Below are 22,095 nucleotides of genomic sequence, written 5' to 3'. Positions count from 1 at the left end.
AGTTCCGAATAAACTTTTAGCCACTTCTTTCACCTCCACCTCGCTCCGATAAGTTTCACGCTGCTTTTATTATTAAAAACATTTAGAAATTACACTCGAACGATGGTGTCCTTTACACGGTAACGAATCATCAAACGTTTTGGTCCTACGATTAAATTAAGTATAACAAACGGCTTTTTTCTTCTTTTTTTTCTCTCTCTCTTCCTCTGATATTCCACGTGTCGACGATTCATTTTCGCTATTTACATAATTATGCAATAATCTGATTGCATAGAAGCGGAGCCTGTAACTCGTAACACTGCGAACACTGTTCGACAAATGATCCGAGACGAACACGTTCATTTTAATAATATCCTTACGCAACAAGCTCGTCTCATTGCTATTAGATTTTCTCTATCTCCTATCTCGGTTATGTACCTTCAGGAGAAGTTAAATGTCGAGGCAGTGACGCGGCTATTTGGTAAGATTCTTTCACCTTGTTGCATAATTACGTCGGAACAGGCTCCGCGCTCATTGTGACCAAGGACGAGACCGAATACTTTCTGGCGCAGTAGAAAAAAATTAATCCTCCTCTGTTTATAGAGGGAGGCAGCACGCGATAAGGTAAGTATATATACCTGGACAGAGGTCCTTTTTACGAAACGTTTCATTGTATCGTACAGACACAAGCAATGATACCTTACCCTTAATAAGAAGAAACGTAAGGGAAGAAAGACTCCTAACATTTATATTCCTTATGAACGAAAATTGGAGGCCACAGACTTAGACCTAGGTTACACTGATAGAATATACTAGCTCTAGTAGGAAAACATCATTTACTACACCCATATAAACCAGGCTATAGCACCATGGTACTAGCGCCAATATACTACCAACGTAATCTAGTCTTTACATTTTTTTCTTAAACTTCCCTTATCTAGAAAATGCATCATTACAAGTGATCGTACGCGACAAATGAAATGATCGACAATAAGCGTTGCATTGCACTTCGCTTGAGATCAATGTTCCTCGGAACGAATGAAATCGAAAAATATTGAAAAATAGACCGTATCTCGAGACACGAAGGATGCAAAGATATTTCAAACGAGTCGCTCGCATAGTCTCGACAATATGTTGTACAAAAATATAAAATAAAAAGATCATGCATACAACTGTATTAATATATATAATATATATATGTATATACATGTAGACGCGGCACCGCAACTCGCGTTGCGCGAGAAGATCGTAGTTATATTATCCTTGATCACAATGCTCACACACGTGATATATTTATCCGATTTTTCTCGTATAGAATATAATTCGCTAATAATTCACCTCTGTCGGGGTAGTTTTGTACAATTTCTCTTAGCCAATCCAACGGATTTCTTTTAGCGCAAATACATTGTGCCGATAATTTCGATCGAATTCTTGATTGTTCTTTTCTTCTGTGTACTCTTGACGATGTGTGTCATCCACGGCAAGTGAATCCCTGGCTCGTACGTGTTATTCTTCTTGGAAAACAAAAAAAGGAAAATCGTTTCTCATCCAGTGAAATCACGAACATAAGCATCGTGGAAGATACATCATGGAAGATAATTAAAGATCGCTTAATAATAGATGTGTATATGTATATGCGAAGCATTAAACTTATCAACACCAAAAATAAAATCATTTTCAGTACTTGACGGAGATATCGAATCAAATCTACGACCAAGTCCGTTCGAGAACAGTATGGAATGTAGATTTGTTTCTCGCGTCGTCTGTTAAATGCAGATGTTCATAAAGTCTTTAAACGGACAGTAAAAAATGAAAAGCAAACACCCTTTAAACCTCGTCTGACATGGAAAGAAACGATGCGTACGAAATTTGTGAATAATTGTCGCATCTCACGCGTGTAACGAGGAAAACGTGTAGGCTCTATGCTAACACATACACACACACATACAACGCCTTGTTTCTTTGCATAATCCTTTCGTTTACATTGGTACGTTATTGTATGCATATAAAATTCAACTTATGTAACGCCGTGGCCTTGGGATATAGACACAGGATACAATAATTCCAATTGATCAGAAACATACATGCAAATCAACAATAAGCGTACCCTTGTTTAGAGATAAACCCTGTGTGAATGTGTTTGAACTTGCAATTTCAAAATGGTAAGTCTTACGAAGTGTCATAAAACTAGCAGACTCCACTAATGAATCCACATTAGTGGAATATAAAGTTTGTTTTTTTTCCTAACAAGAGAATTCATTCCTATACATTGATGATGCGGAACAAGTCAATTTTCGTTCGACATATTTACAGCGGTATGTTTACAAAAGAATTCGTTGAAAATGTAAATCATTTTGTGTTACCTCTGCATCTCTGTACAATTGACAAACTAAATCAAAGAACGTCGGTGCTCGATATAATTAGGTCCAGAGACACGCATCGGCTCGTATAGGGTTTGCAATCCTGACAAATTGGCAGAAGTGCTTGGATCACATAAAGAATTCCCTGGATCGGCTAATGTGCAGTCACGACGCAGGTCTGTCCAGTACTGATATTTCTATTAGCCTAAGACCACGCATTGTTGGATCTGTTAATAGCAGCCCACGCGGCTTATAGACTCTGTCATTTTGTTCACTAACAAACTTTGCCACTTTACGTAAGCACTTTTCATAATGGGTCTCTGTACATATATAAATCAGGTAACCAGTGAGACAGGCCAGGCAACCTTCACAGTATGTAGAGCAAGTGGCTTCTTCTGCTTCTTTGAAGTAGTTGTTCAATTGATTGATCGTGTATTCGAACGTCTGTCTATCCAGCTAAATTGGAAAATAAGATTACAAAAACTTTCCTATAAATAGAATACGCTTAGAGAAACTACCGATTACTAGCTTCTAAACAAATCAGAACATTAAAAAAACGGTATTATATTTCTTCAACTTCCGATGCATCCTATAGAAAATTTATGTAAATAAATATAAGTGTGTAAGAAAAGACTATAAGAAAATATAAACAAGAATTAAATAAAAATAATCAAAAATATGTTTAAAGCATCTAAATGTCATAAATAATCAAAATTAATTAGTATTTCAATTACATACTCTGGTTTCTAATCCTGCTGGGAACTGTGTTTGAAATTTAACCATAGTGCCTTCACTGTAGTCACGTTGTATAAAAACTTTCTGACAATTCGGAGGAGGCCCCCCACCTGCTTGCCCTCGACCAGCTGACATGTCCTCCAGGGGTGTAAGGACAGCGTGATTGCCCTAAAAAAAAAGAACATTAATTATTATTTGTGTTCAAAAAATTTGTTTTCAGAATTTCAAACAATCGTTCGTCCGCTATTTTCACGCGTAGATTGCGATTTTATTATATGTCAATTATATTTAGGGTGCCTAACCACAAAACCGCACCCAAATCTGTATCTTAAATCATTTGTATTGCATCCAAAGTTAATCAATAAATCGAATGTCAATTGATTTCAAAATCATACAATTAGAATTCGAAATAAAAGCAACTGAAACGACGAAAGATCAAAAATGTTTCCTTGAAGGTCTGACAACGAAAGAAGGGGAAAGAGAGAGAATGAAAGGTGGACGAACTTACTAATGGCATTTTGAGCTTCGTCTTGACGATTTGATAGAACAGATCCGTTGAAAATAATCTCGACTTGTCAGTCGAACACGGAATAAGTCAGTAGAATTGGATTGATTACTGAAAGATGATTTTTCCTTAGAAAATCACGGAGGACAGTGGTCTGACTGACGGACTACGGCACGACAGCGTCGCCATGAAATGTGCGCGCGCAATTCATGGTAATTGAAGTATACGATTCATGGTACACTTGAAAAATTCAACTAAACTAATTAATTATAATCATTTCTCAATTTGTTAACCCGAATATACACAAGATCTTGCCATAAAGATACCTAAAAAATACCTGCATGTTATTCCTTTAAAAATTATAGAGTTGAATGATAGCTGAAACTTTCATGTTTGCTTTTTTTTTAAATAAAAAAGTGAGCTATTAAGTAAATTAATACCTTATAAAATACCATAAAAAAGATTAAATAAAATAATATTATGAAGATAAATGTATACCTTTTTATTTAATAATAGCTGTTGCATAAAAGGAAAGAAATGTATGACGCAGATTAGGCCCACTAGTCCCGATGATCTACCACTCACTGACGACAGCGTTTCTAGATCCACCAAACAAAACGTTCACTGTTCATTATTTTATAACTATAAATGACTTATGATGCTATTAACAACGTTATACTATAAACCTACGTTTTTTGCGGTTAATGAACCGCAAAAAGTGCTTATTTTTCGAAAAAAGCAATTGCCCGTTTTCCTACTTTCGCCGGTTACCACCAGATGACACCAATATGGCCGTTTCAAATGTTCACATTAATTTGAAACTAAAACATTAAAAATCTCACACATGTTCAGTTCATTAAATTATTTAGTATTAAATAATATAATGTAGATTTTCTTTATGCAATAAAAACATTTTATAAAAAAAGTTTTATAATTATTAATTTATTTTATCATCGTTCTCAACACATCCCAGCCCTATGAACAATTTCAAAAAACCATCCTTCTATCATATTATATTTGAAATTTCATTATTTATATTTCTTTTCCAATAATGCATTGATTCCTAATATTAATATTTGCATTTAGATGGAGCTGTTTATCTGACAGCTGTTTTGTATATCCATACATCGTGTTCCAAATGAAAAGTTTACCGAATAAAGAGTGATTTTATTTATAAGTGTTTACTGAGTTGCCTTTAGTTTTTTATTGCGTATTGCAATAACGAATTTACATGCCAATTATTTCGTTGATTTAATGAGTAACCTTGTAAAATCAAACTACTATTTATTCAAGGATGTTTACTAATCGTTCGCTCGAAGCTGTGAGTTTCAATTCACAAGTGTCTGCCGCAAAGTATGTATTACAATTACTTTTATTTTATCTGAAATTAGTCTATTATTAGGCTTTACTATCCATATTTTTTTCAGATCAGAACAATCGACTAGTGTTCAGACAACGGAAAATGTTTATGATGAAAATGCTACACAAACAATAGAAACAAAGAGCGTTGAGGTATTCATAAATAATTTACCGTTTTTGAATATGTATATGTACAATGAATGATTCTTTTGTAGACTCAGACTATTGTTGAAGAAAAGACAAAGCCGGAAATAAATTATGATAGATTGGCTCAGTTTTTAAACAGAGTCACACCAAGTATATTAGAGGCTTTAGATGAATCATATGGAACTACAGCATTTGAGGATTATGATCCAAACACCAATGAAGATGTACTTACAACTACACAGCTTGTGCAAAAAATTAGTACTATAAGTGACTTAGATTCTCAGGTACTTATCTTTCATAATTATTAACATCTCCAAACTAAAACATCATTGTTCAATTGTATCTTCAGATGAAAATAAGTGATATAAGTTGGAGTATTGGAGGAGGAACATTAGCTGTTTCCCATGGTATCCCTTATCATGAAACATGGTGTGATCATGTATCTAAAATACAATTGTACGATCAGACCAAGGAAGGTAGTTTCACAGATAGTCCAAGCACAACATTAGAAACAAATGCATGTGTGACAGCATTGCTCTATCATCCGACTGAACCATCCATTATAGCAGCTGGATTGTTTAATGGTAGTAAATCTATTAGTTAAATATGTAGACACAGTCATTGAGAAATTAATTCTAAATGTATTGTTTATATAAAGGTGATGTTCTTGTTTGGAATCTGAGGAAATCAGTGACACCAACAACAGTATGCACACATGGTGACTCTGTGTCACAAATACATTGGAAAGCAAGAACTATCAATGATGTGTCACTGTTAGTAAGCTCTAGCAAAGATGGATACATTTATCTCCATACAATGTCTAAGTCTACACGGTAAGTATCTCGCTTTTAAAACCACTAATTTAATATATAGAGATACTTTCATTATTATAACTTTTTTTTAGATTAAAAATAGCCAAAGAACATAATCCAGTTGAAAGTTCAAGACCGCGTAGCGCAGGTGGATCACGTGAACGTGCCGTGATGTCTGGATTATGCATTACTACCTTTGATTTCTCGTCCAGAGATCCCATACTCTTTGTTGTTGGTACTTTGTGCGGTGGAATATATAAGTGTAGTTTGGATCGTGTTGCTCCTATCGAAGGTATGTATTTTAATTACATACAAAATTCATTATTTAAGTATGTAATTTTTCATTGTTAATTGCAGGAGATGAAACTCTCATGGATCCTGTCATAGACAAGTACGAGAGACACGAAGGTAGTATTACATGCATCAAATGTTCTCCAGTTCGTAATCTTTTTGTCACTGCTGCCACGGATAAAGAGATACGTATATACGATTTCGAACAGGTACAAGTTCTTCTCGTACACAGTTCATTTATTTATCTTAAACCATGTAATAATTGAAGTTCTATTTCTTGTACTTAGCACGCATGTTTGCGATCCATTTCTTGTGAGAATACAGTTGTGGGATTAACATGGTTAATAGGGAATTCTGATGTATTAGCGGCTTACGGCGCCAGTTCAAACATCAGTATGTATAACGTTACAGACGGAAAACTTGTAACAAATGTAAAATTCGAGTCATCTGACAGGGAAAATGTTAGTTGTTTACGTGTAAATGGCAAAAAGTAAGTACTAAAACATGTAATCAGTCATTTATGGATATAATGGGTTATATTTACTTTAAAGGGACGTGGCAGCGATTGGTGACACTCAAGGAAATTTAGAAATCTGGAGAATCCCACGGCAGTTACCTTAAACATATTTCTGTTCAATTAGTAACACCTCGATATTGCTTTTTCTCCATTGTATAATTGTTGCTTTTTTATTGCACTTCATGTAAAATATATTAATTTTTGTACAACATTCGTGTCTGTTTTTAATACAAGTTAAACTTAGAGCTTGATATTAATAACGTATGATTATTATACCAAATATTCCTTGTATTCAAAAAGTAGACATTTCGTTGTTAAAAATAGCTTAACATGTTATTACCAAGCGGTAAGTATTTGTAATTCTCTTGCCAATCGGCATATAGCCAAGTAAGAAATGTAAATTAAGAGTTAAAGTTTTATAAAAAAAAAAAATGAAAAATAACAAAGTTAGGTTGTTGCATTAGTATTACCTCAGTGATATATCTGATCCCAGATCATGTTACACTACTCGGCAAGCGAACTTTGCGGCGTCTTAAGGGGTATACTCCCAGCGGTGGGATCGAGTTCTTCGCATTTATTGAATCTACTGTATTCAAACGACGTCCTCTATAGATAATTTAAATAATTTAAATAATAGCTGACGAAATCTATTTGTAAAAAATTTGCAGAATATTTTATTCGTACTTTTAGTAAAATATTGTAAACGTACTTCTTAAATGTATTTTACACCCTTCATATACCAGATGCAAAAATTTGCACTTGACGATCTGATAATTTATATACATATTTAGCTACTTCTGGCCAATTATGTTTCCTTCTAATAGGATCAACTCTCCAATTAATTGTCATTATTCCAGTTGCATCATTGGAATATCCTGTTTTCAAAGGTTCAACCATAACAAATAAATGAGCCATATATTTCAGAATATCTACAAATGTATCAGAACCTTCGTGCTTATAAGTATGTGTCATAACACAAAGCTGAGCAGTCTTGTCATGTTCAATGAGTGATCTTAAACATCTTATATAATACATACATTGCTTCAAATTAAGTCCAAAATTATAAAGATGGCTTAAATCATCAATTATAATAATTACAGGTTTATTATCTTTCTTCATTTCATTGTATTCATTTTTAATAGTAATAAATAAATTGTCAATTACTTTGTTTATTGTCTCCATGTCAGGTGCATTAATTTTTATTGGTTCGATAAAAGTAACCTTGCCTTTTTCTTTTAATAATGAAAGATTGTAACCAAATTTCATACCCACATTATGGTAATGGTTGAAAGTGTTATGGAAAAGTACAAAACAAATTCTATAATCTTTCTTTAATGCATCTGAGATAATTGCACTTGATAAAAAATTTGCATTGCTATAATGCTGCTCTTCAATTAGAATTACTTTTCCATCCATATTTACTTTATCTATACCAAGTGTATCAGCTACTGAATCCATTATGCTGCACATCACTTATCCTAAAAATAATAAAGGAAAAATTCTATTAGAGCGTTTAAAATCTAACTTATAACCCATTATGCTTAAAGGTTAGGTTATGTAAAGTATGTTTACCGCAGTTCAGCAGAGTCCATAACCATCCATAACTATGAAAAGACCAATTTTAGTTCTTCGCGCATCTCCAGTGCGCATCTTCGCCCTGATTGGCGATGCTCTCGCTGCGTCCCCCCACCATCTTCCAACCTGCGCGTCGCAGTTATGGACTCTGGTGAACTGCGGTATAATCTTACTTACAAATTATACTATTTTTAATTTTGATATAAATTAAACATTACTTTCATTATGCATCACAATAATGTGATTCATAATTTGAATTCAAGTATTTTACTTCAAATAATGTCAGCTCAAAACAGACCCATCAACTCTACCCTCCAAACTGACATTGAGTGCTAGATATTATGTATAACTCAATGACAGAATTGATCTAAAACTATGACAAATAGTTCCATAACTATTTCGATACGTGTATTTAAATTTATTTGACACGGCAAACGAATAAAAAAGCAAAGAAATACAGGAATATAAAATCATCTCTTTCGTTTCAACAAAAATGAACGAGAAGAGACCAAATCGTTGAATAAAAATGAGCATCCTATTGCATCTTAAATGAGCATATTTTATTCCACTGCATACAAAGTCAACTGTCTTCCATCTTAACGCATCCCCACCATTTTGTGATCGAGCCTTGACTCGAGAGCAATGACTTGATGAAAGAAAAGATACATAGGTTGAACATACAAAGGCTATATTTAAACTGAATCTTTCATTCTCCTTGACTCTTGCAATTTTAAGTTTCTTTTTATACCCCGACAAGAGTTGCAACTATGAAAGTTAAGAGTATTCTAACTGTGGAGTTAATTTCCAATGAGTCATCTGAAAATTTTGTAATTTGAGGTTGATGATTCTCGTGAAAGTAGGCTACTCATGCTGTTTCATTTCCTTCCTTCCTTCGTATTGCGTGACAAGATAACTGATGACGATATTCTCAGCACACAGTGATAAACCTAGTAAACAGAAATTAAAATAATTAGAATCAAATACAAACTTGACGTCACGATAAAACTCACTTGTTTTTCTAGCGAAACGTGACATACTTCTTCCTGAATGTTCCACAGTGGATTTCCTTCACCTTTTAATAAATATGCTGAAGTCATGCTGAACAGCACATACATTATCTACATAGGTAACTTATAATTCCTCTTGTACCTGTATGAGAATCAGCTGAATTTTAAATGACATTACAACTGTATATCAACGATATTTTCAAAATCATGATAGAAACAAATTACTTTGCAATTATATTACTTTGAAATTACTCAAGACATTGACCTTGATATGCATCGAGACTACAATTAACAAATTGGTCCTAAAATATCACAATGGAATGGTAGGGAGGGTATTCAGGGTTCAGGTACACAGAACATTAAAGCTTTATTTAAAAGATCTTCCGAGAAATGTTCCTCAACGTTGCGTCCTTATAAAGGACAAGCTTCACAGAACTTCCGTCCTGTAAAGGATCTTCGAAACCCGACCTAGAACGGCCGGCGTTCCAGATGTTCGTCCTGAAAAGGACGGTTTCAAATTCTTGTCTTGAAAAAGACAGTTTGAGAGATCGTTTGCCCTGAAAAGGACAGATTTCATGGATCCCAGAAGTTGTTACTCCATAGATGAACCATTTGCGGGCCCTGGGTAGGGCCCTAAAGAAAAAAGTGATAGTAAAGAGAAAAATGTGTGGACGGGATATGCGTAGTGTGTTTGGATGTTTTTTCTTTTTTAAGGCCAGAATAGGACTAAAGATTGTATGGAGAATAAGTCGGACGCATCATAGCTACCATGTGCTTTTGGCTAGTTTCTTCATACTGATATGAAAGGAGAAAAATTATAAGATTGAGAAAAAAGAAAGTGGATAATAAAACAAAGGGATTATCCTAGGTAAGGTTAGAAATTTTCTTCTCAATTGCTATGTGTGTTCTCTTCATCCATATTTGGTTCAAGAAACGGCTCCACTCGTTTTTTGGATAAACATCAAAGAAACTTCAATGCGTTGTATGTGATGTGCATGTATGTATGCGAGTATCATAATTTCCTTTCCTTTCCAATGTGACACACGGTGATTTCCTGTTGAAAATTTTCAGTCGTCACCCTGTGGCAGCTTTCACTTCGCTTCGTGCCGTATCTTTCTTCACGATCTCTCCGAAGGTTCTCGTACTTCTACGTGTTAGTAATAATGCTGTGATGTACGGTAGTTGAGAATATGTGCGTCCAGTGTTCATTTGATTGAATTTTGCACACGTGACTCACATAAACGCGTTATTTGTCTTTGTAACATTAAACGAGTTCAAATAGAAACCCCTCTCTCGCTTCTTCTTCTTCTTTTCTTCTGCATTTCCTCTGTTTCTTTTCACATACGCATGCGTGTATATTATGTATACGGGATTTAGATATCTGTACGCGTGTGTATATGTATGCATGCGGTGTGCATGCCTGAGTGTATTGTGCTGGACTGAAATATTCCTTACAGTCAATCGTGACGTATATCTCACGAATCAACGATTTCTCTTCTTTTAGCTTTCTAAAAATCATCCTCGCACCAAATCCTTATCTCTAGGCAGAAGAGGAGCCAAGAAATTCTTCTTTCGATTCGTCTCTCTCAATTTCCTCGACAATTTATTGCACACCGAACAATTCTCACTTCTTTTCATTCACTTTTCTTCTTTCTTCTATGGATATATATCATCGTCGTCGTTTTTCGTCAAACTCCCATCTTCCCTTTGTGGAACTTTTCTTCCATCTTCAATCATGCTCGCTCGCTTTCTCTCCCTCCCTCTCGTTCGTACACATGCATTCTCGGCTGATTTTTATACACTGATTTTTTTTGGCGCTTTTTGTTTTCAAAAAGACATTTTTTTCTGGTGGGTTTTTTTTTTTTTTTAGAAATCCGCTCACATTCACTTCAGTCTCGCTTAGACTCCATTTTTTCTCTTGCTACCCCCTTCCGTCAACGACGACCTTGAAAGACAATACATTCCCTTCTCGTAATGAATTCTTTCTCCCTTTTCGGTGCCGCCATTTTAATCTCTTTCGTTTACCTCTGTATCCATTCCTTCGCATTTTCATTACCTCTTCTACCTCTCCTCTTCTTCTGCAACTAATACAGACACACGTCGATCGCTTCGAAACGCGTGAACATACTAGAATAACAGTACCAAAATTACGATATAAACGATTACGCTTTAGGTACGACTTGGATATCTCTCTCACTTTATATATTGTTCTCGGAGTATTACTGGCTCTCTTTTCTTCGTCACGTTTCCCTTTCCTTTCCTTTCCGGAGGATCACCTCGATCATTCGAACCATCGTCGCTCACGTTAAAATCGCTGCGCCGTAATAGCTGTTGCCCCTCGCAATGGAAACGTCGACGCGTTTCCTCTCGAGATAAGAGAAAAAACGGCAAAAAATAATTGTACCTCTATCGAGCCTCGTAGTAGACGATTATACATATAAGTTGTATATTCGTGTATCGAAAAAATTTTGAGTCTTCCTTTCTATCACGAGAGTGCACACTCCTTTTATTTCCGCACACCTTTACTTCCTGCTTTTTTTTTTATCTTTTCGGTTCCTTACTTTTTATTATTCACAGTTCTCTTCGCGTCGGGACACGCAAACACGAGACGATTGTTTTGCCAAGAAAACAACGGGATGCGCGTCGAAAGGTGGCCAATCAGTACTGATCTCTTTCCCCGTCGATCGCGCGCGCCATTTTGTAATAATCTTCCCGTCATTATCTTGTCTCTTGTTCTTCAGTTTTGGTCCTCCATTTTCTTTTTTTTTTTTTCCTTGGAAAAAGATCCGACAGGAGTTGCGTCCAGTCGAGATTCATTCTTCTCTCAGTAAAAATGATGATTATGCGTGATTTGCGACCGGAATGTATTTATATCGATGCTTCCTCGGTATAATACGTGTGTATAAGTTAACGGATGTGACCAACTTTCGGAATGATAAAGGAATCTCTCTCGTTCTTGCGCGTAACCGACGGTGGTCCTTCGATTTCTTCCTCTTCTCTATTCGCCACCCTTCTTTTCTTCCATTTCATTCTTCTTCCTTCAATTATCTCGCCAAGCCTGAGGCCGCAGAATGATCCATGTCTCGACTGGATCCTGTTTAAAAATCGTCAACTCGAAACGTACGGCTCAAAAATACGCAGCAGCGGCAGCCATATTTATATATCCGAAAATGAACTCTTCTCTTCTTCCTCCGTCGTTTTTCTTCGCTCTTCCATTTTCAACATAACAAAATATTCTCTGTTGCCCGCTTTCTACAGAATTCGCACGATCCGAAATTTCTTTTCATATGTACAATTGTTTAAGAATCGTTTACGTTCATTTTTAGATCGTTTATCGCCAATCGATCCTCCCACCGTGTTTAACCACGCGAAACGGGCACCCTTTTAGTACAATATATATAATACAATTATATTTCTTATGTATGAGCTTCGGAGTCGAACCTTAAACGTACTTCTGGTGTGTGTGTGTTCTTTACGTACAATAATAGATATACATTAAATAACTCTATTCTTATGTACCCTAAAACTTGACAGTAAATTGCATCGTGTCCGCGACGGAGTTATCGAACTGACACGAACGGGGAAAAATCATCGTTCTCGGTTCTCATCGTCGTTAGCGAGACAAACAATTCATCGTCTCGTCTTTTCCCTCCTATTTATTTATCATGTTTCCCTCGTATCTTCACGTATTAGCGTATATATCGCCGTCATCACAGAGATCGCGACTCGGTGTATCCTTAATTGTATCTAATGATTTTTACTGCCTACGATAAACTCGTCGCCTCTATTATTTCGTTGGGAACGCGACAGAACAAAAGTTCTGACCATCTTCTGTTTTTTTGTTTTTTATATAACCTTATTCGGGACTCGTGAAGCCTATACCTCGCGAAGGCAACAGGGCTGACACGATAATAAAATACCATTTTTTTTTTTTTCTATTTGCTTTGATTGATGCTTTTTGCTTTTGTGCCCGCTCGATACGGAAATCGTATCGGGCGATTAATTCGGTGGTACATTTGAAAATCAGAGAATCTTTGATCTTCGTTAATGCGCGAGATATGAAGGAAAAGAAAATGGCGACCTGTCGCTTCCAAAGTATAAGCTTCGTTCTAAAGTAGTGCCTTTCGGTGCACACCGCGCACGAGTCTTCCTCGCTTTGCTTTTTTTCTTTTTTTTCTTTAACTTCTATCGTCGTTCGGTTTAAAGCAGACCAGAGTTTCGCAGAACAATGCTCTGTACAGCGATGCTCGGTGTAAAAATATAAGCTTACAAAAATGAAAGTAACAGAAACGATTCGAAGAAGAAATGCCACCCGATTTGTAGGACAGTACTCGTACGGAGGAGGAACATCTGCGCGTGAGAGGCCATTTTGTTTTAGACCATTTTTGTACTTGATATTATGCTTTCTAAGCATTTCAAACTTTTTCATCCTGATCGATTAGCCTCCAAAATGGGAACACATCAAAAGATGAAGGTCAATCGATCCTCCTTTTCTATTGGACATCAGATCCTCTATAGAGGACAGTTTAGAAATCCTTGAATACAAGTAACAGTCTAGGTTCTAACCTTTCAGTCCACTTGCAAAAAGGGAATTTCTTAAAGAAAATGAGGATGTAGAGACCCCTTTTCCACTGCATTTTCTACAGAAGCAGTAATCATCCTATTACATTTGAAATTCTTCATTTTGATCATTCAAATACCATCCATATGGTAGAGAAAATTATTATTAAACTGCTTCCATAAAGCGTACGCAGCGCCAAGATGGAGACTAGGTACACGATTCAGGATTGCGTCCATAGTTACTTATTACTGGCCAATTAAAATTGGAACGGACATGTCTGGCAGCACGTGTAATTTAGTAATTGACGGTTCGACATAGAAGCGTCATAAAAAAATAATACTTTCTATCTTAAAAAATGAATTTCCTCACCGCAAACGTTGCTCTCCGCGTCGAGTCTCGAAACGAAGAATAGAACGGAAACGAAATTAAAGTTATATGTCGCACACCGGCTACCACTCGTAGGAAAAAAATTATTGTCACGCACGTGCGGGCGACGGCACAATCGCTGTACAAATTCTTCGCTTCCACACATTCTCAAACATCCATTCCGACTGACTGTATACATATTTTTCAGTATTGATCGCAATGGTGCGAACCGCTCTGCACGTGCGAGATATGGAGAACCCAAAAACGGACGCGTTTTTCCTTACGAGTCCTTTTCGAATAACTTTTCTCTCTTCAAGCTGCTTGGATTTCCTTCCAAGATTCTTTTCTATCCAGTGTACAGGACAAAACACGTCCGTTTTTTTCTTCTTTTCTTCTTCTTCAAGAGCCAAAGGCTCTTCCTCCGTATATATAATATTTAATATATATATATATATATATATTTATATTTATCTCTCACGCTGGACAGCAGGCATACTTGTTTGGCACACTCGCATGCACGCGCACATTCATTTTAATCCTTTCTCTCTCGGTCATTCGTTTACAGACGCGTACATACTTTCTGGAAACATTCGCAAGGTAATATATCAAGGTACATGGTCGAATCTCGATTTGCTAAAATAGTCAGTGCGTTTTTCTTGCCGCCATAACGGCCGATCCGTTTCCCCTACGCTTAATTTTAATTTTAGCCGCACATCAGAACGATACGGATTATCTATGAATCGTACGTAATTTTATTTTTGCATCATTTTTATCCTTTTGATACGAGAATATTTTTGCTATCTGTTTTTCATTTTGAATTCAGTCGTGGAATAAAATATAAAGAAAAATGAATTATCCGTTCGCGCATCGCGCTGGTGTACGGCTTTGACGGACTTTCACGAAGCAGCAGCACGAAGAAGGATAAAAAATATTGTCATCGACAGGCTCGTCATCAGAGATGCGACTTCTCCTTGCTACCGTAAGTAAAAATCGTATTTTCACTTAACCGCGATGGTCTATAGCTCTTTGAAAATGTCTTTTTCATTCATTTTCGCCGATCGATCGATATGTATACGCGTCATGCGACCACTCAGCGTGTTTTTATTTTTGCACCTTTTTCAATTCGAGAAGCGTCGCCTCGTATTCGAAAATCGCTCGATTCGAATGCAAAGCGACGCCAATGAAAAAACAGATTTGAAAATATGATGGAATTTGCCTTCTGCGTGATCCCATGACAATACAACACGATTTTATCCATGGTATTATTTAAAAAAAGGAAAAAGAGGTATTGTTTCGCGCCAACGATTGAGATCAAAACGTGTGCCCCGAATTTTGCCGATTCTACCCGAACGGCGGTAGGAAACGCATACATAACGCGTTCGCTGCGGTCTTGATCACATTATATTACTTATCAATATTATGTTCACTTATTTCATTCCGTCCACAGCGAACGCGTTAAAGAATCGAAATTAAAACACGAAGAAATAGAATCTTAAAACACACATGATTGAAAATCAAAGAAAAAAAAAAAGGAGGCACAACTAAAACAAAGTAAAATGAACGTACCGAATTCATATTAATTCTTAGACTAAAATTAAGCTCTAGCTTCTTTCCATTAATTAAAAAAGAATATACTGATTGAGATACATGTAATAGTAGACCATGACACGTTTCTAAAAAGACAGAGCTTTTTCTCTCTTTCCTTCTTCTTCCCTTCCCCATTTTTTTTTTTTGAACCTTTCTCTCTCTACTCTCTGCTTCTCTCAGACCTTTCAACTTAATTCTAAATTTAAGGCTTAATTAATTAATCGACATAGTGTTTCGTGTGGCTGTGTTTTGTGTCCCTGTATAATGATCAGTGCGCTCTCCTTATGAAATCGATGAGCTTGTTGATTTTCATTTTTCTTTTGCATCTCATGAAAAATCAATAAAACACGATATATATTATATTGAGACACGAATCGCGTCCCGAGGTACCCTCGTGAAAAATACTTTTGAGGGGAAACCGTTTCGAGACGCGACGCGATGATTTTTTGTTTGTTTGTTGTTTGACGTTGTCGTTCGAAGACGTTTGGTTCCATTTTTTTTTTTCTTTCGATGAGCGGCTAATTTTTGTTCGCCTGTACTTTCGTTTATTTTTTCACCGCTGAACTTTCTATGATTTTTCGTTTAATTTTAAAAAGAACGTTCGACAAGCGCCGGTATTCTTTCCTTAACGAGAATTGAGTAAGGATATGCAAAATTCGTATGGGATCTCTTTTCCTCTGCTCTTTAGCGTTTCTTTACGCTCAGAAGAACCTTTAAAGACGTACAAAGCGAAAGAAAAATAAAAAAAAAAGACTCGATCGAATAACGTTTAAACGTACCATAAAAATTTCACCTGACCAAATTTCTATCTTAATCGCCTAAAAAATACTTATATATCAAATTAAAGTAAATCGGAAGAAAGAAACAAAGAAACTGTTTTTTCCCAATGTCATTAACCTAAAACTATATACGCGAATGATTTATAAAAGAAAAAAAGGAGCACACCATGATAAACCTAATTAAAAAAAAAGAAATTAAAAGAAGAAAAAAAGAACACAAAAGAAACCAAAGTTGTTCGGATAAGAAAAATGATTAAATTATTTACTTAATAATCGTGCACGAATCGAAGATACTCGAACGCGACAGAACTTCCAATTCGATGAGAATTCGCCTTTAAGAAGAAACAATCCACGTTTCGATCGAATGAATCCGTAGGAATAGTTTTTCAGGCGTCACCGATGAATGTGATCAACAGAAGACGGTAAGAATAATCCCCGTTTCTGTTTCTCATGGAAGCTCCCAAAATACTTAACTTGCATTCGGAAAAAGAAAAACGCATCATCTGACACGATGAAGAAAAAAAATTCGACTGCGTTAAAGAAGAACAACTCTCTACGTAACAAATCAACAAACCAAAAACATGTAACGCGGTAAACAACGTCTGTTATTAACACGATACACATTTACAGGTGAATCATTAAAGCATACGATATACAATTCACTTTCGAAAGAGACCAGCAAAAGAAAATTGTTTGTAAGGTACGAAGATACGTGGTAGGATGAAGTTTCGACGTACAACAGCACATATATTGGCTCTATATGTGCTTTTGTACACCATACAATGTTCGTCGACGGATGCATCACGGTGTGCATATTTCTGTGTACAACGTGTGTTAAGTAACCGCAATCAATAGTTCCTAATGCCGCGTTCACATCAATGCGAACCTATTTTACGAGCGTTATTGGGACTAACGATGGGTCACCAATGGCCCTCGGAAAAGATAAGAACTTTGGATAGCGGTCAGGATTACACTAATTATTTCAACGTATCGTTGAAACTTAAATTTAATAATGGCCCCAAGAATTGCTAAAAAAAAAAGAAATATCATTTCTGAACGTTGACTAGTAACATTCTACAAATAATTCGTTTAAGAAATTCTCTACAGCCAAATCGTTAGAAAATATTAAAGCTAGTTTTTAATATTCATTTCAGTTATTGCGATATAGGTTTATCTTCCTCAGAATCATAACGAAGATATAGTAATAAAATACGCGTTAATGTGAACCAGACGCAAGGCTTAACACACTTATCGTTAGCGCAATTGAACCATGACACATCCGTGAAGCCTTCACGAGAATCTTAATTTTTTGTCTTATCGATTATTACTCGATCTTTCGTGTAACTCGCGACGAACGATTTTGTACGTTACAATATCACAATAATTGCCAGCCGAGCGTGGATCGTTTCTTTCACCCAACCTTAATTTTGAAAAAGAAGAAACAAAAAAAGATCGCTTCTTTTCGCTTGCGGTGTTACACTTTTAGATTCGATTCGCGGAAAATATTCGTGTAAACCGGAAACGGAACGAAGCGTACGTACGTGAGTGATGCACGACCGGAAGCACGTTTCAAAGAGAAAAATTCGACACGACCTCGATCCGATTATTTATTTTTTTCGCTCGAAACGACCCAAGTTCTCTGGTTGGCTCATATATATATAATTAGAACTACTAACTATGTTCTCATCTTAAAGTCACGAAGGTGGATTACGACACACACAAGATGGACGTACTCGATAGAGTTCCTAAAAGAACATTGTTTTTCAGTTTTTCTTTTGTCGCGGAAACATTGCACCCCCCACATCATTTCTCCTCAATTAACGCTATCATCGAGCATTTTGTTTGTGTTCTACGATCGCGCGCGCGTTACATCCCTTAATTACTAGATTTTAGGATAATTAATAGTAAACGCTTGAAGAGAGTGCAGGGTACCGGAGCCCCTCAATTAAGACAAAGAAAAACATCCCCTATTATGTTCTGTGATAGAACACCAATTAACACACTAGTGTTATCTTTCTTTGCCTCTCGTGTTGTCTCTCACGTTTCTATTCCGAAAGAAAGCTAATTTTTTTTTTTTCTTGTCATCATCGTACTTGCACTTCTTATATTATACCCCAGCTTAACTTTTAATCATATACATATAATATATAATATATATATATATATAAGTTGATCAGTTACCAATTAAAAATTAGTAGTACCTATAGGGTCATCATCACAGCTAATTTCTTATCATTTTTAAAATTAATATTATCGATTGGTTGATTATTCACTTTGTAATTCGTACGCTCTTTCATATGCGTCCATCTAGCGACGCCTTCTTTTTTAACACACTTCAAGAGCACCCTCCCTTTTCTATCCCTCATCCCCAAAGATCAACCCTTGCAACCTTTGATACGCGGTGGTATTTTCCTTTCGTCTGTTCTACTTTTCTTTGCACACACATACTGACTATTTTTCGCTTCTCTGCGAGACTCGAGCTGAAATATTGCTGTACTTGAAAGATCGAAATCCTAGTTTGATGCTCTCGATCGGAACGGAACAAAACGCCGTTGCCATACCGAGAATCATTTCCCCCCCCCCCTTACAATATGTATACAATACATATATACATAATACACGTCTGTCCCCTCGTTCGTATATGTACACTAAATCCTTTATACACGAAACAATCCGTTTTTCTTTTTTCGTTTTCTGTTTTTTACAAACGCTCCAGAAAATTACAATTTCCCTCCTGTCGATTTATTTACAGAATTCGTCTGTGAGACGATCTCCTCGTACCGTTCAAAATTTAATATTCAATCAATCTCCCATAGGACGGCAGTGTTGAATTTTTTTTTTTTATCTTTAACCTCGCGTCCGATGAGCTCTCAAGAGAATTTCTAATACCACTTTGAAAAAATTTCATTTGATCCGAGTTAAAAAAAGACTCGAATGTATAAAGATTAATCACTGGGCAAATACTAAAATTCTTATCAGCCAAATCGTTTCTAGAAAAAAAAAATTAAGGATCAATTAGAATCTATAATAAACATACTCGATTCAAATCAGAAAAACGAGAATTTAAATTTGGCACGGAAATTAACCCTGCCTAATTTTCAATTTACAATTCAGACGATTCCTCTTCCGTCGAGAGCAGAAACTATTTAATTTGATCGAACATACGGATTGACTCTTATCAATTACCCCACTCATGTGCTACAAAAGAAACTGATTTCGTTTATCAGAAGAATTTCGATTGAGAGCGTGGAGCTCTCGAAGCGTTCTTAACTTGAAATTTCTTATCACGAGAGAGACTGATGCTGAAGAAACTAACCAAACTTGAGAAAATATTTAATAGTCGAATTACGAAAAGGGAGAGAAACGAAGACGAATTATTTCTTTTTACTCTCGTTACTTCTGCTCCAACTTTGTCTTCGAGTAAACCGTTGCACGGCAACGTTTTACACGAAAGAAAAATCAGAACGAACCGAGACGGTGGTTCGATGAGAACCGGTTGTTTATCGAAACGAATATTAGATTTTACGTTAGAACTCCTGTCAACCATTTTAAACGCGATGCACAGCTGTCAGAGATGCTATAGATACGATTAAAAATTTTGTTTTACTGGACTACGAGACGATGGAGAAAGTAATTGAAAGTTCGAAATTGCACATTTTTTCCTGTCTATCCTCTCACGCAGGCACACACAGCCACACACACGCATGGATGCACTCGATTGAGATCTGCATATACATACGCCAACTTATTTAATTTACCTTACAGCTAACTTACAAAACGAAGAGAAAAAAAAATGAGTTATACTAAAGATGTATTTAAAAAAAAAAAAAACTATGCCTTCTTTTAAATAAAAAGAAAAATAACGGATTAGTTAAAACACCACCTCAAGTAAATTTGGTCAGTCTACGTATTTAAATATATCCGTGTTTCTTTTGGGTCAAAAAAAAGAAAGGAAGATTGCGAAAAAAAAAAAATTAAAAATCACCGTTGTCATTTTATAATGCAATATCTTTGGAAAAAAAAATTTGAATTTCTTTGTTGAAATATACGTTGCATTTGTAACTAGATCAAAGAAAAAAAAAAGGATTAGCCAAATTCTATGGAGAAATTCTGGCGATTAGAATTAAAAATTAATTCCAAACTTTACATTGGGAGAAATATGTAATAAAACTTGATTAATTTAAGCGCAAATGTTACTTAATCACGAATTTACCGAAGAAAAAAACGAATAATCATTCATCACACATACATATCTGATCATTTTCATCATCATTCACTCATTCAAACTGATCCGATTCATTCAATGAATTGTACGAATTTCAAAAAATTAATCCATCTGTATACACACTGGAAATTCGTCATTTGTATCTTATACATAGATCGCTTTGCACAAGTATTGCAAAGCTGCGAAAATGAATAAGAATACCTTCGATAAAAAGAGGAAGATAAATAGAAACCAAAAATTTTCACGAATACTATCTCGTAAGGATAATTTGATTATGCCTTTTAAAGACTCATCGAGAAACGATGGATTCTATCAGAATATCAAAACCTTAACAGAGGTTGGGGAAGATAGTTAGTTAATTACCAATTAGAATCGTTAATTAGAAACATACTGAACGAATACATTGGTTTAATGCTAAAGAGCAGTAGATGAATATATGCAAACATACTTAAAGTTTACCCCTATACACTGTAAAGTATTCCTCAATGAAAAAAGAAGAGAAAAAAAAAAGAAAATAATAATTAGCATACATATCCTGTTAGCAAAGATTTTAGTAATTGTTTTGGAAAGAATTCCGGACAAAACGAAAAAGAATAAAACATACTGGTGTCATAAGCTACGGTGCTGAATTTTGATTGTAAGACGACGTGAGAAAAAAAAAATGAAAGAAAATAGTTATTGTTTCTAAAAATAGCTAATGCAGCTTTGCCTATGTCTTCGTACCATTTCGTCAAACAAATAATACAACCGAGTGTTGTGTAGTATATGTGTATGTGTATGCGTCTCTGCAAGTTAATCATATATAATAATAATCTAAAATACATACATCTTATATCTTCATAGACGGCGCATAATAGAATTGTTAGAAGTTATATCATATACTTGAATCACGGTTTCGCGGTGCAGACGCGCCTGCGTCTTTTTCACGCTTAATGTTTTTGTTTTTTGTATATAATAGCTTAGAGAACAAATAATGGTGTGTTCACACTCAGCATATCTGTACCATGAGAAACTGAAAGGCGCTGGTGCTCTGTTACTACTTGCGTATTACTCGTTATCATAGTCTTTTTTTTTTGTTGTTGTTTAAAGAGATTGTATTATCGCGCAGTTCTTCTCATGTAAACACTTGTGTTCTTTGTCTGTTTGTTAGTTTAAACGAGCAGCTTCACATCACCATACAAGAGGAAAAAAATACATCCTTAATCCAAGAGGGGGAGACGATAATATCGTACCTGTGTCCCTTTTTCGCTTTCTTTAGAAGCTGGTTACCGTTCTTAGCGGTCCGTTGGT

General features: G+C 35.7%; 3 protein-coding genes and 1 long non-coding RNA gene across 6 annotated transcripts; 1 reads left to right on the top strand and 3 right to left on the bottom strand.

Annotated features, from left to right (window-relative positions):
• Positions 1 to 49: 49 nt before the first annotated feature.
• On the bottom strand, positions 50 to 7,257 carry LOC114876790 (golgin subfamily A member 7). Of its 2 annotated transcripts, XM_029188608.2 has the most exons (5): positions 7,176 to 7,257; positions 4,270 to 4,400; positions 4,078 to 4,178; positions 3,078 to 3,242; positions 50 to 2,795 (listed from the first exon to the last, which is right to left on the bottom strand). In XM_029188608.2, exons 3-5 carry the CDS (start codon positions 4,102 to 4,104, stop codon positions 2,505 to 2,507), a joined length of 483 nt encoding a protein of 160 aa, XP_029044441.1. In that variant the 5' UTR covers positions 4,105 to 4,178; positions 4,270 to 4,400; positions 7,176 to 7,257; the 3' UTR covers positions 50 to 2,504. The 2 variants fall into 2 exon arrangements, with proteins under 2 accessions (XP_029044441.1, XP_029044442.1); XM_029188609.2 differs by lacking the exons at positions 4,078 to 4,178; positions 4,270 to 4,400; positions 7,176 to 7,257 and adding an exon at positions 3,583 to 3,816.
• Positions 4,504 to 6,916, top strand: LOC114876807 (cytoplasmic dynein 2 intermediate chain 2-like). The gene is made up of 9 exons (XM_029188641.2): positions 4,504 to 4,932; positions 5,007 to 5,091; positions 5,154 to 5,369; positions 5,435 to 5,669; positions 5,744 to 5,918; positions 5,990 to 6,189; positions 6,255 to 6,397; positions 6,476 to 6,678; positions 6,740 to 6,916. The coding sequence occupies exons 1-9, from the start codon at positions 4,874 to 4,876 to the stop codon at positions 6,807 to 6,809; spliced, it is 1,386 nt and encodes a 461-aa protein (XP_029044474.1). The 5' UTR covers positions 4,504 to 4,873; the 3' UTR covers positions 6,810 to 6,916.
• On the bottom strand, positions 6,843 to 8,409 carry LOC114876808 (elongator complex protein 6-like). Of its 2 annotated transcripts, none has more exons than XM_029188644.2 (3): positions 8,278 to 8,409; positions 7,415 to 8,206; positions 6,843 to 7,311 (listed from the first exon to the last, which is right to left on the bottom strand). In XM_029188644.2, the coding sequence occupies exon 2, from the start codon at positions 8,173 to 8,175 to the stop codon at positions 7,438 to 7,440; it is 738 nt and encodes a 245-aa protein (XP_029044477.1). In that variant the 5' UTR covers positions 8,176 to 8,206; positions 8,278 to 8,409; the 3' UTR covers positions 6,843 to 7,311; positions 7,415 to 7,437. The 2 variants fall into 2 exon arrangements, with proteins under 2 accessions (XP_029044477.1, XP_029044476.1); XM_029188643.2 differs by having other exon boundaries at positions 7,415 to 8,183.
• Positions 8,410 to 8,816: 407 nt separating this feature from the next.
• Positions 8,817 to 22,091, bottom strand: LOC114876810. Its single transcript, XR_003789456.2, has 2 exons — positions 9,291 to 22,091; positions 8,817 to 9,227 (listed from the first exon to the last, which is right to left on the bottom strand). It is a non-coding gene; the product is annotated as an uncharacterized LOC114876810 (long non-coding RNA).
• Between the last annotated feature and the right edge of the window lie 4 nt (positions 22,092 to 22,095).

This window comes from Osmia bicornis, chromosome 9 (genome assembly GCF_907164935.1).
Source record: "Osmia bicornis bicornis chromosome 9, iOsmBic2.1, whole genome shotgun sequence".
Taxonomy (NCBI): domain Eukaryota; kingdom Metazoa; phylum Arthropoda; class Insecta; order Hymenoptera; family Megachilidae; genus Osmia; species Osmia bicornis.
This window is presented reverse-complemented; position numbering and strand designations above follow the sequence as displayed.

Bases quoted from the DNA above. Each gene is read 5' to 3' on its own strand.
- LOC114876790 (XM_029188608.2), bottom strand. From the start codon at position 4,104: ATGCAACAGCTATTATTAAATAAAAAG. The intron at 3,243-4,077 runs GTATACATTTAT...CTTTTTTTTTAG, and splicing joins AGCTATTATTAAATAAAAAG to GGCAATCACGCTGTCCTTAC. The intron at 2,796-3,077 runs GTATGTAATTGA...TTTCCAATTTAG, and splicing joins CAGCAGGATTAGAAACCAGA to CTGGATAGACAGACGTTCGA.
- LOC114876807 (XM_029188641.2), top strand. From the start codon at position 4,874: ATGTTTACTAATCGTTCGCTCGAAGCTGTGAGTTTCAATTCACAAGTG. The intron at 4,933-5,006 runs GTATGTATTACA...TATTTTTTTCAG, and splicing joins TCACAAGTGTCTGCCGCAAA to ATCAGAACAATCGACTAGTG. The intron at 5,370-5,434 runs GTACTTATCTTT...TTGTATCTTCAG, and splicing joins TAAGTGACTTAGATTCTCAG to ATGAAAATAAGTGATATAAG.
- LOC114876808 (XM_029188644.2), bottom strand. From the start codon at position 8,175: ATGTGCAGCATAATGGATTCAGTAGCTGATACACTTGGTATAGATAAA.